General features: G+C 41.7%; 2 protein-coding genes across 3 annotated transcripts in view; both read left to right on the forward strand.

The window, feature by feature from the left end:
* Positions 1 to 5,584, forward strand: part of AP1G1 (adaptor related protein complex 1 subunit gamma 1) — a 77,639-nt gene extending 72,055 nt beyond the window's left edge. Inside the window, exon 23 of the mRNA XM_058528187.1 lies at positions 1,406 to 5,584. Within this exon, the coding sequence (XP_058384170.1) occupies positions 1,406 to 1,507 (102 nt within the window). The 3' untranslated portion in view covers positions 1,508 to 5,584. The remainder of the gene's footprint in view (positions 1 to 1,405) is intronic.
* Positions 5,585 to 9,634: 4,050 nt separating this feature from the next.
* The window catches only part of PHLPP2 (PH domain and leucine rich repeat protein phosphatase 2), a 72,382-nt gene continuing 67,211 nt past the window's right edge, over positions 9,635 to 14,805 (forward strand). The window contains exon 1 of one of the 2 annotated variants that reach the window (XM_058528188.1): positions 9,635 to 9,697. The gene's annotated coding sequence lies outside the window, so the exon portion shown is untranslated. Of the gene's footprint in view, positions 9,698 to 11,671; positions 12,575 to 14,805 lie in introns of those variants that run through there. The other variant, XM_058528189.1, reaches the window with a different exon arrangement.

Consider the following 14,805-nt stretch of genomic DNA (forward strand, 5'->3'; position numbering starts at 1 on the left):
ATTTTTAATGAAGCAGCCAAATGAAAAATAGCTTTAGAAACTGAAATTAGGCAATATTTTTCTTATATCTTCTCAAAGAAATAAATTGACTTCATTTAATAGTAATCAGTTAACTAGTTTTCAGTTTTTGGAAATGGTTCAAAGAATTTCTTCACCTTGAAAGATCTCTAGTAGTATCTCATAAATGCCAGTATGATTTCCTCCTCTTGTAGCACTTTGCCTTTCCTCTGCTATGCATTGTATTTTAAGTATTTGCCTATAGCACAACCACAAATTCCTTTGATGATCTGATACCTAGAAAGAGTAAAAGTTTTCTTAGTGCATTAATATTTGAAATCTGCCACGTAAAGTAAAAAGTACTTATAATTGAGTTCTCTTAAAACTACTGCTGTTACCTATAAATTAACTCTTTTTTTTCTTTTATGTCTTGGGAATGAAACCAGTTTATGTTTACATTTACAGTCACGCGTCACTTAATTACGGGGATACGTTCCTTGAAATGCGTTGTTAGGCAATTTCGTTGTTGTGCAAACATCATAGAGTGTACTTACAGAAACCTAGATGGTAGAGCTTACTACACACCTAGGCTATATGTACCAATCTTATGGGACCACCGTTGTATATGCAATCTGTTGTTGACCGAAATGTCATTATGCAGCACATGACTATAATATAGGTTTTACAGACAAAGCAACAGTGTATTTGAATGTAGAGCATAAGATGAGTATTTATCTCATTTTTCTAGAAACTTGGGTACAAGAGTTTAATCTTTTTGAAAAGCATGCAGTAAATGTTACTATGAAAATTCTCCCAAGTGTTTCTGTATTGTTAATGCAGTTCTAGGATTGAAGCCAGCAATGTGTTCTGGAGATGCATTTCGCCTCCTTGACTGCATGATGTTGGTTCCTTGGCTAATAGCTAGAGTACTAGGTGGTTTTTGTTGTTGTTGTTTGCCTGTGTTTTATTTTTAAGAGACAGCTTTGCTTTAAAGTGATTTGTTTTCTCTAAGATTAAAAGTCTAGTTGGGGGGCCAGCCCGGTGGCTTAGCGGTTAAGTGCGTGCGCTCCGCTACTGGCGGCCCGGGTTTGGATCCCGGGCGCGCACCGACACACCGCTTCTCCGGCCATGCTGAGGCCGCATCCCACATAGAGCAACGAGAAGGATGTGCAACTGTGACATACAACTATCCACTGGGGCTTTGGGGAAGGAAAAAAAAGAGGAGGATTGGCAATAGATGTTAGCTCAGAGCCGGTCTTCCTCAGCAAAAAGAGGAGGATTAGCACGGATGGTAGCTCAGGGCTGATCTCCCTCACACACACACACACACAAAGTCTATTTGTGGACTGGACAGATTCTAGAGATTTTATTTCACTGTATAATTTGTGATTCTCTTTTCTTCTCACAGCAACAGCTGCGAATGCGGATCAAGCTCACATATAATCACAAGGGCTCAGCAATGCAAGATCTAGCAGAGGTGAACAACTTCCCCCCTCAGTCCTGGCAATGAGGGTCTGGCACCATTCTCATTCTTATCCCACTCAATCAAAGGAACTCTGGGAAGGAGGTTGTGATCGCTGGCAAGTCCCCCCCCCAAACTGTACCATGGGCATGAGGAGCTGAAGAGAACTGTTGAGGAGGATTTTCCTAAAGTTATTGCTGACCGTGAAGCATTGTTAAAGACTAATCTCCTCTCCTCCACTGTTGAGGCTGGCTGCTTCTGGAGGCTACTTCACACTCTTCCTCCTCTTCTCCTTTTTTCGCACTTCTCCACCCTTCCCACATTTACAGCCAGAATCAACATTCCCTGGGCCCCTGAGGAAATAAGCAGCTGGTCTGGAGGAGAGGACTGGAATCCATGGCAAGAAAACACTCACTCTGTCTCTGCAGCAAAGAGTTGCCCCTTCTTTCTACTGTGTTTCTCTGTGGACTGGGCAAGGTGGGGTATTTATTCCTCACTAGCTGGGTTACCATCTTCAGGCGCTTTTTACATCTGGCATTCAGAATGGAAATGTAACAATGGACAATTAGGGAGCCCTGCCTTTTTCTACTGTTTGAAAGAGGCATTAGGCTCCTGGTAGCCTTTTCTGTGCATTGCTGTATACACACAGACCCACACATGTATGTATGTTTGATACCAAGAACTGGTCAGACCTTGAGAGATTATTTGTAAACACTGGACAGATGCAGTTAAAAAGAGCTTTTGTTGAGATTTGGCGTGAAGGATATGGTGCTCTATTTGTAATAGAAACTTCCAAGGCTCTTCCAGCTCCCCTTTCTCTCCATTCTTTAGCTGTAGTCATGAATACTCTCCATGATTTTCAAAATTGATGCCCCTTAAAGTGCAAAGTGGACAACTTCTAAAAGATATATATATATTAATAGTTATTAATGCCCCTATTCCCACCACAAATTTTAAAGTTTTCCTAAGCCCGTAACTTGCCTGTTGAACTATGGTAAATGGGTGGAAAGAGGAGTTCACTACTTTTAAAAATCAGACTCCTTAACAAAAGCACCTTTGCCCATAGGAAGAGTGAGTATCAGACTCATCCTAGAGCATATTGGAGTCATCTGCATTACTCCAAACCTCCCTTTTTATTTCCTGAGCCTGGCTTGGACCTTGGCATTCCGTTTGAATTCCTTCTTCTAACTGGAACATTTGTGTTGTATCTGTAACACTGGCACTGAAATAAAGACCACACGGTTAAAGAAATCTTTCCTATATTGTACTTTATGGTGTTGGAATGAAGCCTTGTAGCTTCCTTGCCCCCTATGTCAGAGGAAGTCCTGTGCACACCATAGGGTAGGGATATCCTTACCTGAGTCTGAGAGATTGATCTCTTGAGAGAGGCCAATCTCATGAATATCTGCCTCAAAGACTTGAGGTCTGGAGCTTCTTTTAAGCTAGTGAGAGTGCCGAGTGCTTTTTAGAAAGGACCCTTGTGTTATCAAACCTTAACATTGAGTTTCTGGAATGTGGTAAGGTGAATCTCCTGTGGCACATGTTGAATGTACTGTGTACGTTCAGGTGCACAGGGGCCATGTCTGATATACTGAGGAAGAAAGGAAAATTCAGGCCCACCTTGCTCTTAAAATGTTTGCAATCATTACTGTATTGAGTACAGTATAATGAATACTTTGGCTTTGGTCTTAAACCTGGGTACAAATATCCATTTTTTTCCTTCCATTTCACCATGCCTTTACTTAAAATCTTCAGTGTCTTGTCAAATCTAGCTCTGTATCAGATGCTAGACTATTCCTAACATTTGACAAACTGGAGTTGAACTAAAGGCTCCAAAGGGAAAACTTTCTGGTCTTACTAATATATAAGAGCAAGATTTGCTAAAACTTACTCCACTGGGTAAATAGTTGACTGAGTCAAGAACAGGATATTGTGCATAGCTTTCAGTAAAGTAAGTGTGGACTAGTGTATATTTCAGACAACTGCTCTGCCTGTGCAATGAAGAATAGCCTTTAAAAGTTTCTTTGTAGACTGATTTCATTGGATGGATACTTAATGCTGTGAAACGTGATAGGATTAACATAATATCAGCGGATTTCTTGAATAGAATTTGTCTAACATTCCTCTTTGTGGTAGAGGCTTTATTTTTTCTCTCACATTTATAGTTAACCAGCTCAAGTTTCTTTAGTTGAACTGAGTTGAATCTCAGAAATCTGCTGAAGACCATGCTGTAAGACAGTGCTAGCTAATGGAGCTGGAAAGGATCTACTCTAGTAACAAAGCATGTCCTTGGGTCACCATAGTTTTGAGGTACAATTATATGATCATCCATAGCTTTGTCTAGAAGGAATAAAAATCATGGCCTTAACACAAAGGGTGCTGTGTAGAATATGAAGGGATTTCAGAGAGTGAACCTGAGCACCATACTCAAGGACTAGCGGCCACATAACTGCCTAGGATACTGATGGTTGTGAAGACTGTTTCAAATGATTGGATCTTTGAAAGCTTCAGCGTGCCTTAGTTTCTAGGATCAGAATTAGTTCTCCTCTCACTTGGCCTTTGCTGCTAAAGGAGAAATCTCTTAATTTCTATGAATACTTGCACATTTCAGTAATTTCTTTCCCTAGTATAACCATTCAAGGGGGAGCAAATTTAGATAGATCTACAACTTCAGAGCCATTATGAGGAAAGAGTGATTTCCATGGCTGTTTTGATAACTCCAGGGTGATAAGCAGTGAGCCTGTACACACTTACTTGGACAATTTCACATGCACTTTTACCTCATTTTTTCCCTCTTCTAGAGTAGTTTGTATCCTACCCTCCCTTCTTCCCCAGAAATCCTAAGGGAGAATTCATCTAAGTAATCTCAAAAAACTGTAGGCAGGGTGCTGTACCCGAGAAGCTTCTCCCACGGTGCTCCGGTGCTGTTAACCTTGAGGTGATTTGGACAGTCATGGAATGTTTTATGCTGTGTATTATGATCATCTGTTCATTTTCAGGTCTTTCTCATTTAAAGAAACATTCCTCAATGTAACATTTGGGAGGAAATTCTGTCCTCTTGCCAGGTTATAGATGTGGTTCGTACCCCTTGTTTGTCTCATTTATATAAGAAACTAGACTTTCAAAACTGTCAAGCACTAACATTGCATCTACTATATAACATGCTTTCCATTTTTATGTTCTTCTAGAAGAAGTTGGAAGTTAGGAGATACTGTTTTTGAGGTTCAACTTCATAATCTTCTGCATTAGAAAATATTTGGGCCATGAGAACTAGGAGAAAGAAAAAGCTTGAATGTGTATATTTTTTTCTAGTGAATGTATTTTATCCACATTGTCCTAAATCAAGAAGGAGCTAGAGAGCAAAAAGTGGTTATTCATGAACTTGGTGGTTGGTGGAGAGGTAGTGCATGGCTGTGTACTCATGAGTTGGGAGTGGGGAGGATCACTGAAAAGAAAATTGCTCTGCAAGTCCTGAAGTTTAAAACACTTGGACCAGCTTTGGCTCAGGAGAGTGGGGCTGCTTGTAGAACTGGAAGTGAATAACTCTTTTTCAAGCAATAGCAGTGAGTGAGTCCCATCTCCAGGTTCCAGGACCTGAAACACTTAAAACAGAAGAAAATGCTGAAGCAGCTTGCACGGTTGTTTCACGAACTTCCACGAGGCTGATTCTGGCTTCAAGATGGAGCATTGGAGTTTTTTTTGTTTTTGTTTTCGGAACCTGCTGTTGGGCTTTGTGTGTTTTGTTTTTGTTTTCTATTTGGGGGCCCCGTGGGAAAGAGCTTCTGAACTCTTTCCTCTGTGAACTCCCACTGTGTCCCTGTAAAGTCCCTTTTCTTTCATAATGTTGTAAGTTACATTTTCATTAAGCCCCATCACATCTTCTTTACTGTAAAAATATTAAAAGGCTGTTCCAAGTGGGACAGCTAATGAAGTTCTAATTATTGCAGACATATTTTTGAGATGTAAAAAAAATTTAAAATGATAAGTCTTAGAGGCGAGTGAGGAATAAAATGGATGTAAACATTTACATGGGATGCATTAGAATTCTGCTGTGTGTATTGTCTTTTGGTTGAAACAAATTATGAACAGTGACTAATAATAAAAAGTCAATACTCAATGATTTCACATTTGCTTCCTCGCTTCTTACAAGTGGATTAGAGAAGCCTTGGATGAATTCTTATTCCAGAGCTTTGAGCTAAACTTATTGACCTGTTAATGTTCCGTTTACACAGAAATCTCACCAAGAAAGGGATTTGAACAACTTAAAAAAACTTGTAGTTACAGGCAGTGAAAAGTACCATTGGAAATTTTAACTATATGATTATTTCCATGCTTATCTTTTCCACTTAGGTGAATTCTCGCACAAGGCAAAGAAGTCATATCAAGGTGACACATGTATTAGGGGTGGTCATGGGTTTGGTTATAAGCTTCTTTTTGTGAATTGTTCCAATATATCTGTGACTGGGAAGAGGAAGCCTTGACCTGTTAAAATGAATTATATTTCATGATCTGTTTTATATGAATTCTTCTATAGAAGTGAGAGTGGTTGGAAGTTGGAAGCTGCTGGTTTTCTATTACTCAGGTGATCTCTGGCAGTCCCTTGATTGAGAAAAGGGAGAGTGTGACAGTCCCCTAAGTGAGAAGGAGAAGGATGCAGGCCTTGGCAATTATCTAGTTTATGCAGAAGTGCCCTTTGGCACTGTTTGATAAGTGACATTTCTGTAATCTTTCCTTATATGTGGCTTAGTTAAAATTCATCTTTGTGCCTAATATTAAATTTAGTTGACAACTTCATCTACATGTAATTAGATGAAAATATAAAAGCTACAATAGAAAAGTTGAGCAAGTAATAGACTCCAGACATTTACTTAACAGTACAAGAAGTAGTGTTCAAATTTGAAATTCAATCCAGAAGGACCAAATTAATCTTTGTCCCCTTTAAAGGTTTTCCATGCTATTTCCTCCCGTAGCTCAATTGTCTCCATTTTCAAAAAATATAAAAATGTCCAAGGAAAAAATTCCTTCAAACCTTGAAGCCGGGTAAATACTGCCTGTTTATTTGGAACTAAAATAAGGAATGTCTAAGTCTGCCTAACCTGTGGTAGAACAACAAGGGATTTACACCTAAAGATCACGTTGCGATCATCAAACGAGTGGGAACTAGATACAAATAAGTGAATGTAGTAAGCTCTTATAGCTCCTCTACCAAATCTGATAGACATGAACTTTTCTTCTCTAGACCTTCTTTCCATTTTGTAGTGAGGATTAGGAAAAGCTCCTGGGATAAAGGTGTGTGTGTCCCTCCTCCTGCTACGTGGAGAAGGTACGCACAGCTGCTTATAGGAAGGATAGAGAGAGGAGGGAGTCTAATGACTTCTCTGTCTCTTAGCTTGGTCCAAACAGTGATTTTTGTAATGATGAACCTGCAGTGAGGGCAGATGGATTTGTGCACAAAAAATCCCAGAGGAATTTATTTTTAGGGTTAGTCTCAGCTGTTTACCATTTCCAGAAATTGTAGTTACATAACCCTTGGCATACATAATACACACTGCCTTGAACTGGGGGAGAACATGAATATGTGACCTTTGAAACAGTATAAAATGTTAATGACAGTACATGATTTGAAAAGAAAAGAATCAACTGGTTGTCCCTACTTAACTGAATTGGATCTTAAACCATGGAGACCTTTAAAGAGAGCTGCATCATAAGTTATCCCCTGTAATATCTGGGTGGTAGCTTGTTTTTTTTCTTTTTGAAAGAGGTACTACTGTTGTTCAAGTAGTAAATACATAACTTTTAGCATATGCTTGTATTCTGAATTGATGCTTTAGCCCACTATCCCATTAATTAAAAAAACAAGAAGTAGTAAATACATAACTTTTAGCATATGCTTGTATTCTGAATTGATGCTTTAGTCCACTATCCCATTAATTAAAAGAACAAACCAGTCATCTACCACTGCTCTTCCCCAGCATGAACTCAAATGCTAGTCCTGGAACGAAATCCTTCCCTTTCACGTGATCAATTAGTAAAGAGCTTCTGCTCATGAGATCTGGAAAAGATAATGTGTGATACCTCAAGAAACAGACTTTCCGGGGCCGGCCCAGTGGCGCTAGTGGTTAAGTGTGCGCGCTCTGCTGTGGCGGCCTGGAGCTCCCTGGTTCGGATCCCGGGTGCGCACCGACGCACGGCTCCTCAAGCCATGCTGTGGCGGCGTCCCATATAAAGTGGAGGAAGATGGGCATGGGTGTTAGCCCAGGGCCAGTCTTCCTCAGCAAAAAGAGGAGGATTGGCAGATGTTAGCTCAGGGCAGATATTCCTCCCAAAAAAAAAAAAAAAAAGAAAGACTTTTAGGAACACTAATTCTGAACCACATTTTTATTCTTTCCACTGCCTGTCCACCCTTAGTCAAGTCCACTTTTGTCTCCATGTTGGTGCCTATCCCTTACACACCAGTGTTCTTGCTGGAAGAAGTTACCCATTAAGCACTGAAATGGGAATCCAACTACTTTGAGTAGCTTTCTTGAAAGTAATTTCAAGGTAGAAAGAAAACCCAGGAGGTAGACAATCTAAGAGCTTTTTTCACCTTACACCAGACTCACAGAGACAAACCATTTTTAATTCATTAAAATGAGACAAAGATTACCGGCAATTGGAATTTTGATATATACAAAGTAACTCACATAAAGGGAGAAAATAGTGACCAAACTTTTACAGAAGAAATAATTTGTACGGGGTCAGAATCTTTGCAAGAGTCAAATTTTGTCTTGGAATTTAAAATATCTCCAAATGCATACATATCTCATAGGAGAGGGGCACAGTTAGATCTCAAACTCTCTTGTACTAAGCTTACAACTAAACCATTCTAAACATTTAGTTTGGACTAGGCAAGCTGAAACAATGGCTAATAGGTGATACCATCTTTACCAATTATTCAAAGCTCAAGAAATTATGGGGGTTTTGCTGCTTAATTCCTTAATGTGTGCTGAACAAGTTGCTTAAAGATTCATCAACACCTGTGTAATGGGGGGAAGACCTAAAAATCCGGAAGTCTGGAAAGTTTCCTAGGAAAATTTAGAGCAGAATTAACAAGGAGAGTACCCAACCAGGAATTGAGTGAATCTTAAATTCGGAAATTCAGATTACAGTGGCTACTATGAATCCCTATAACTTGCTAAGCATTTTGTATGCATTCACAAAATCTTCCCAATAACCACTAGGCAGATATTAATTTCTATTTCACAGCTTAAAAACCAAAGGCTTAGATCAAATAACTTGCACAAGGGTATAGATCTAATAAGAGGTAGAGCTGGGATTTGGAATCTGGTTTTCTAACTCCAAATTTGGCCCACTGGCCAGCCACAAAACTACCATTAATACGGAAACTAAAAGAAAATAATAAATGAACTTTTAAAGATTTTCTGAATTAGTCTTGCAAATAATAAAATGGCTCACAGACCATATTACTGCTTGAGACAGAGAATCGAATTCTGATAATTTTACTATATGAGGAGAGAAGGGAATTAAAATTTGGCTGGGAGGTGAGTTGACATTTTGTACACGAGGTTGGTGTGAATTTGCTGAAGAAGGTCTGAGCAACTCTAATAAGGAAGACAAAGGGCCTTGCAAAGGTGAGTATTCTCAACAATCCATTCCATGGCTTTGCCAGTGAGGGTGACAAGCCAGTTTTGAAGTAGCAAGAGAGGAAACGTCTTGGAGAGGTAAGTTACAAGAGTTACCCTCTGCGGAGGGCAGTGTCCTATCACTATTGACAGGTGCAGACACCCCCTGCCCCTTGTCCAGCGGGTACTTAGGAGGCGGGGATAGCAGTAAATAACCCTCCCTGCGCCTCAGTCCTCCAAACCGAGGGCAGTCAGCAGCGGAGACCCAGCTCTGTGGTGGCGCCGGCTTCGCCCGCGGGGTCCGCGGCAGCCCGCCCGCCATGGACGCAGCTCCGCGTCGGGCGCCGAAGCCCCGCTAGGCGAGCAACTACGCAGGTCCGGCTGGGCCGCGAGAGGGGCGGGAACAGGGGCGGGGCTTCGGGCAGCGGGGGGCGGGGCCTAGGGCTGATCGCGCGCGCCGCCGAGGCTCTGCGCGCTGTCGCGCCGGCCCGGCGTCCGTGTGCAGCCGCCGCCGCCGATGGGGGAGGTGGAGCTGGGGCCCGCGGGCCCGCTCGAGCCCGCGGAGCCGCCCGAAGCGCCCGCGAGCCGCCGGGCGGGCGGGATCCGGGTCCTGAAGGTGAGGAGGGCGGGAGGGCTGGGGAGGGAGCGAGGGCGGGAGCGGCCGCCTCTGCCCCGCGCGGTGGCCGAGGCAGCCGGCGACCCCCGACCCGCGTCAGTCAGTCCGCTTGGCGGCTCAGCCGCCCCGCAGCCCCGTGGGGGCGCCGCGGCCCCCGCCCGGGTCTCCACGCCTGGCTCCCGCCGAGGCCTCGGCCGCCTCTGTCCCCACCGCTGCCCATCCCTGGCCGCGCGCCACCCGCCGCCCAGGCCCACGCCTTGGGTCCGGCGTCCGCCCGGCCGCCGCCGCCCACTCGGCTCCTTCGGGACCGGGGGGCCCACCTCTGCCGCTCTCGGCCGCGCTCGGGGACCGGGGCCGGTCGCTCCTGGCCCGAGAGAGGGGCTGGAAGTACGCAGGGCTTTCTCCCCGGACACCTGAAGACATCACCCCAGAGGGAGGATGGCGGCGGTGATTGGCCGGGAGCCGCGGTGTGCTCGGGGCTGCGCCGGCGGAGCTGGCCGACTGTGCCCCCGGGCTTACCACCCAAGTTAAGACACGGCTGCCTGCTCCGAGGCGCCCGCCTGGAGAGCGAGTCCCCGGAGGAGCTTCATCCTGGGGAGTCGCTGGGCGTGTTGCAGAAAGGAGCAGGGGTTGGACAAAAAGGGGCATTCCTGCTTGTGGGAGCGGGGCTAACAATCCCGGGAGACGGTAATGGGGGAGCGGTTATGCAACAGGCAGCTCGCGGGGCTTTTTGGCAGGAATTGGGGGGAGTAGGAGGAAATAAAAGCAGATGCAGGCAAGGGGGAGAGTAGAGCCTTGAAGGTGATGAGAAGTTTAAATACACAAGGAATGTAGGGTGGCGAGGGGACAGTGAAGATGGTTCAAAGGAGGAGTTGTGGGAGACTAACTGGATGGAGTTTTCTACTAGCCTTGAAATACGTAGTTGGAGAGAAATTTTTCTGTAGGTCAGATATATAACTAGGTACCCTGGAGATGGAATGAAATTTCTTCTAGAATTCTAGAAGAGGAATGGGCAGGATTTACACTTGCCAGGGAGAAGGAAGAGAGAAAAGAAAATTTAGAAGATTTGATGTGTTTCAAAAATACTTTGCAAAACAGTGAAACTACATATTAAAAATACATTAAGTGATAGTTGTTAATTGGGATTGAGAGTGAGCACTGTATTATTAAGATTATTTGTAGGACATCACAAAGATGGGAACACTGAAAAAAATAATAGATTTGAAGCATCTGGCGAATTCATGAAACAACATAAAATAGAACTCTGTAAAATATAAAGCACTTTTCATGCTACTACCTCCCAATCTTAATAGAGATTATAGAGAAATAACTTACAGAAGTAGCTTCATAGTTTACCTCCATTTCTGTGTACAGCTTCTACATATTTATTGTAACTTTAATTTAACCATAAGTTGCAAATATAATTCCTCAAAGGCTTTTGGATATTTATTGAAAACTGTAAGGTCACAAAAATGTAAATTGTGAATGTACCAAAAAAAAAAGTTCTGCTGGCCTAGTTTATCAGGAAATGGCAGGTCCAAGACATAGGTAATGCCCTCTAGCCTAGAATGTAAACAACCTTGGCTGTTTTCTTTTTGGTGAGGAAGGTTGGCCCTGAGCTAACATCTGTGCCCATCCTCCTCTGTTTTGTATGTGGGATGCCACCACAGTGTGGCTTGATGAGCGGTATGCAGGTCTGCGCTTGGGATCCAAACCCTGGGCCACAGAAGCAGACTGTGTGAACTTAACCACTAAGCCGGCTGTCCCCTTTGGTTAACAGGCTTTTTTAATAACACCTTTTTTTTGGTGGGGAGGGAGTGAGTTGTGAGAAGGAAGGAATTGAGAAATGAGTATCTTTATTGAGGGTCCTGCCTTCCTGTACTTCCAGGAAGTGGTCCAGCGTATCACTCTTTTCCTGGGGTTCCAATCTGGGGACCATTAGAAAGATTCGAGAAATTGATCTTGATTATAGTACTGAGCTGGTGGTGTGGGAGCTGACAGTGTCTAAAGCTTTTGCATCCCTTGCTTTATTGCGTATGGTCAACACTTTAAATAATTCTTACAAATAAATGGGATTGGCTATGGAGAATAGGTGCTGTGTGTTCTACATACAGAAGTTCCATTCAATAGCTGAGTGGTTGAATTTTGTGCCAAGTGAAACTAGAAAACATATAAGTAGAAGACTTTCTGAATTGGGAAGAAAGTCATCATCTCCTACATGTTCTTCTCTGAAGACCCTTTGAAAGGCTTATTCTTTTTTGTAACTCTTTTATACTTAATACCAAATCATGAATATCATTGTTATCAAATAACATGATCTTCATAAAAAGGCTAATATATCTAAGCCAGTATAGTTTAGACAGATTAGATGTAGGTTCATCTGTATGGGGTATTGGAAAATTTGATTCAAAATCTGCTCCTAGATTTATTTAGCAAATTGTTATTTAGAATGTATCCCTTTATAGTTGTAGTTGGAATATAAGTATGATGTTTTGAGTACTCTTAAGATTATTGGGAGTATCTTTGAAGCATAAATTTTTCAGATGTTCCCTCCAATTTTGGGATTATTATTATTTTTTTACTCAGTTTGTAGAAGAAATGAAGTTACAACTAATCTAGTCAGTGAATGTTATGAAATCTGTTTCTTCAATAATAGTTTCAAGTTTTTATCAAAATAATGTGTGTATTTGGTTTTTAAAAATCAACTAATACCAAAAACATTTTAATGAACTGAAGTATTCTTCCTGTCCTTATCTCACCCCTTCCAGAATATTCCTTAACATGTATATTCCTAGAGATGAGCCCATATTGTTTTAAAGTTTTGAATGCAGCAACATATCTCCTACTTGAGGTTATTTCACATTCTACTAGAACTCAGTGAGTATGATGAGTTACTTTACCAGACCGTTTTACCATCCGTGTCTTAGAGTTAATTGTATGTGGGCATTTAATAGTTTATTGCCTTTGAACTGATCACAGATCTCATATGTTATCTTCATTTTTAGAGTTAAAAGCGTAAAGCTGAAGTGGGTGCTTAATTCATGGCTTACTCTGAAGACTTATGCTTTGTAGAAATATTTTTAAGTCTTACATTTGCTCTTTTTTTTCTACATTTGTTTTTATTTTTTATTTATTTTTATTTTATTTTGTTTTTAAATTTTTGTTTATTGCAGTAACATTGGTTTATAACATTGTATAAATTTCAGGTGTACATCATTATACTTCTATTTCTGCATAGATTATATCATGTTCACCACCCAAATACTAATTACAACCCATCACCACACACATGTGCCGAATTATCCCTTTCGCCCTCCTCCCTCCCCCCTTCCCCTCTGGTAACCACCAGTCCAACCTCTGTCTCTATGTGTTTGTTTATTGTTGTTATTATCTACTACTTAATGAAGGAAATCATACGGTATTTGACCTTCTCCCTCTGACTTATTTCACTTTGCATAATACCCTCAATGTCCATCCATGTTGTCACAAATGGCTAGATTTCATCATTTCTTATGGCTGAGTAGTAGTCCATTGTGTATATATACCACATCTTCTTTATCCATTCGTCCCTTGATGGGCACTTAGGTTGCTTCCAAGTCTTGGCTATTGTGAATAATGCTGCAGTGAACACAGAGGTACATGTATCCTTACACATTGGTGTTTTCAAGTTCTTTGGATAAATACCCAGCAGTGGAATAGCTGGATCATATGGTAGTTCTATCCTTAATTTTTTGAGGAATCTCCATACTGTTTTCCATAGTGGCTGCACCAGTTTGCGCTCCCACCAGCAGTATATGAGAGTTCCCTTCTCTCCACATCCTCTCCAACACATGTTGTTTCCTGTCTTGTTAATTATAGCCATTCTGATGGGTGTGAGGTGATATCTCATTGTAGTTTTGATTTGCATTTCCCTGATAATTAATGATGCTGAACATCTTTTCATGTGTTTGTTGGCCATCTGCATATCTTCTTTGGAGAAATGTCTGTTCAGGTCTTTTGCCCATTTTTTAATTGGGTTGTTAGTTTTTTGTTGTTGAGATGCATGAGTTCTTTATATATTTTGGAGATTAACCCCTTATCAGATGTATGGTTTGCAAATATCTTCTCCCAATTGTTAGGTTGTCTTTTCGTTTTGTTGATGGTTTCCTTTGCTGTGCAGAAGCTTTTTAGTTGGATGTAGTCCCATGTGCTCTTTATACATTTGTTTGATGTGAGAGGTGATTATAGTTGTGTTCCCTTTTGGATAAGTTGGTCAACAGTTGTTATATAACAGTAATGGAGGAAATAAATAAAGGATTCTTAATCTAGCAATTCCAGTGGAATGGTGATGCTGAAAGCGTCTCAGAGGACAGTACTGGCCTTTCCAGCAGTTACCTGATGGCTTTAGGCAGTGGAAAAGGAAGCACTAGGTAATTCAGCAGTGGTTAATAATAGCTAAGCAGTCCATCTAGATTGTTGCTAGAAGGCTGTGCTTGCTTGGTATCTAGGCCTTTTCAGTGCCCATTGAGCAGGTTTAAGAGAATGATATCTAGTAAAGTTCTGACTCAGCAGTGTATCTTCATAGGTGGAATATATCATATAAATGGGAGATATATTCTTTGACCAACAACACGTATGTTTCAAAAATATAAAGTTCTTAAGGAGTTTATAGTCTTAAGGGAAATATATATACACATTTAAAAATGACCATTAAAAATCCTTATAGAAGAAAAATGGTTGAGCTAATATAATACTTCCTGGGGTCTTTCTTGACTTTTCTAAGATTGAGAAGGTCAGTGGGCTGTGGTTTGACCTTAAAAAGCTTTTTTTGTGAGGAACATCAGCCCTGTGCTAACATCTGCCAATCCTTCTCTTTTTTTGCTGAGGAAGACTGGCCCTGGGCTAACATCTGTGCCCATCTTCCTTTACTTTATATGGGACGCCGGCACAGCGTGGCTTGCCAAGCGGTGCATCAGTGCGCGCCCAGGATCAGAACTGGCGAACCCCAGGCCGCTGCAGTGGAACACGCGCACTTAACCGCTTGCGCCACTGGGCCGGCCCCTAGAAAGTTTTTTTAAAGAAGCTTTTTGGTGGTTGTGTGGAATAGTGTCTACTTGCTCTCTCTTAAT

Source organism: Diceros bicornis, chromosome 32 (genome assembly GCF_020826845.1).
Source record: "Diceros bicornis minor isolate mBicDic1 chromosome 32, mDicBic1.mat.cur, whole genome shotgun sequence".
Lineage (NCBI taxonomy): Eukaryota > Metazoa > Chordata > Mammalia > Perissodactyla > Rhinocerotidae > Diceros > Diceros bicornis.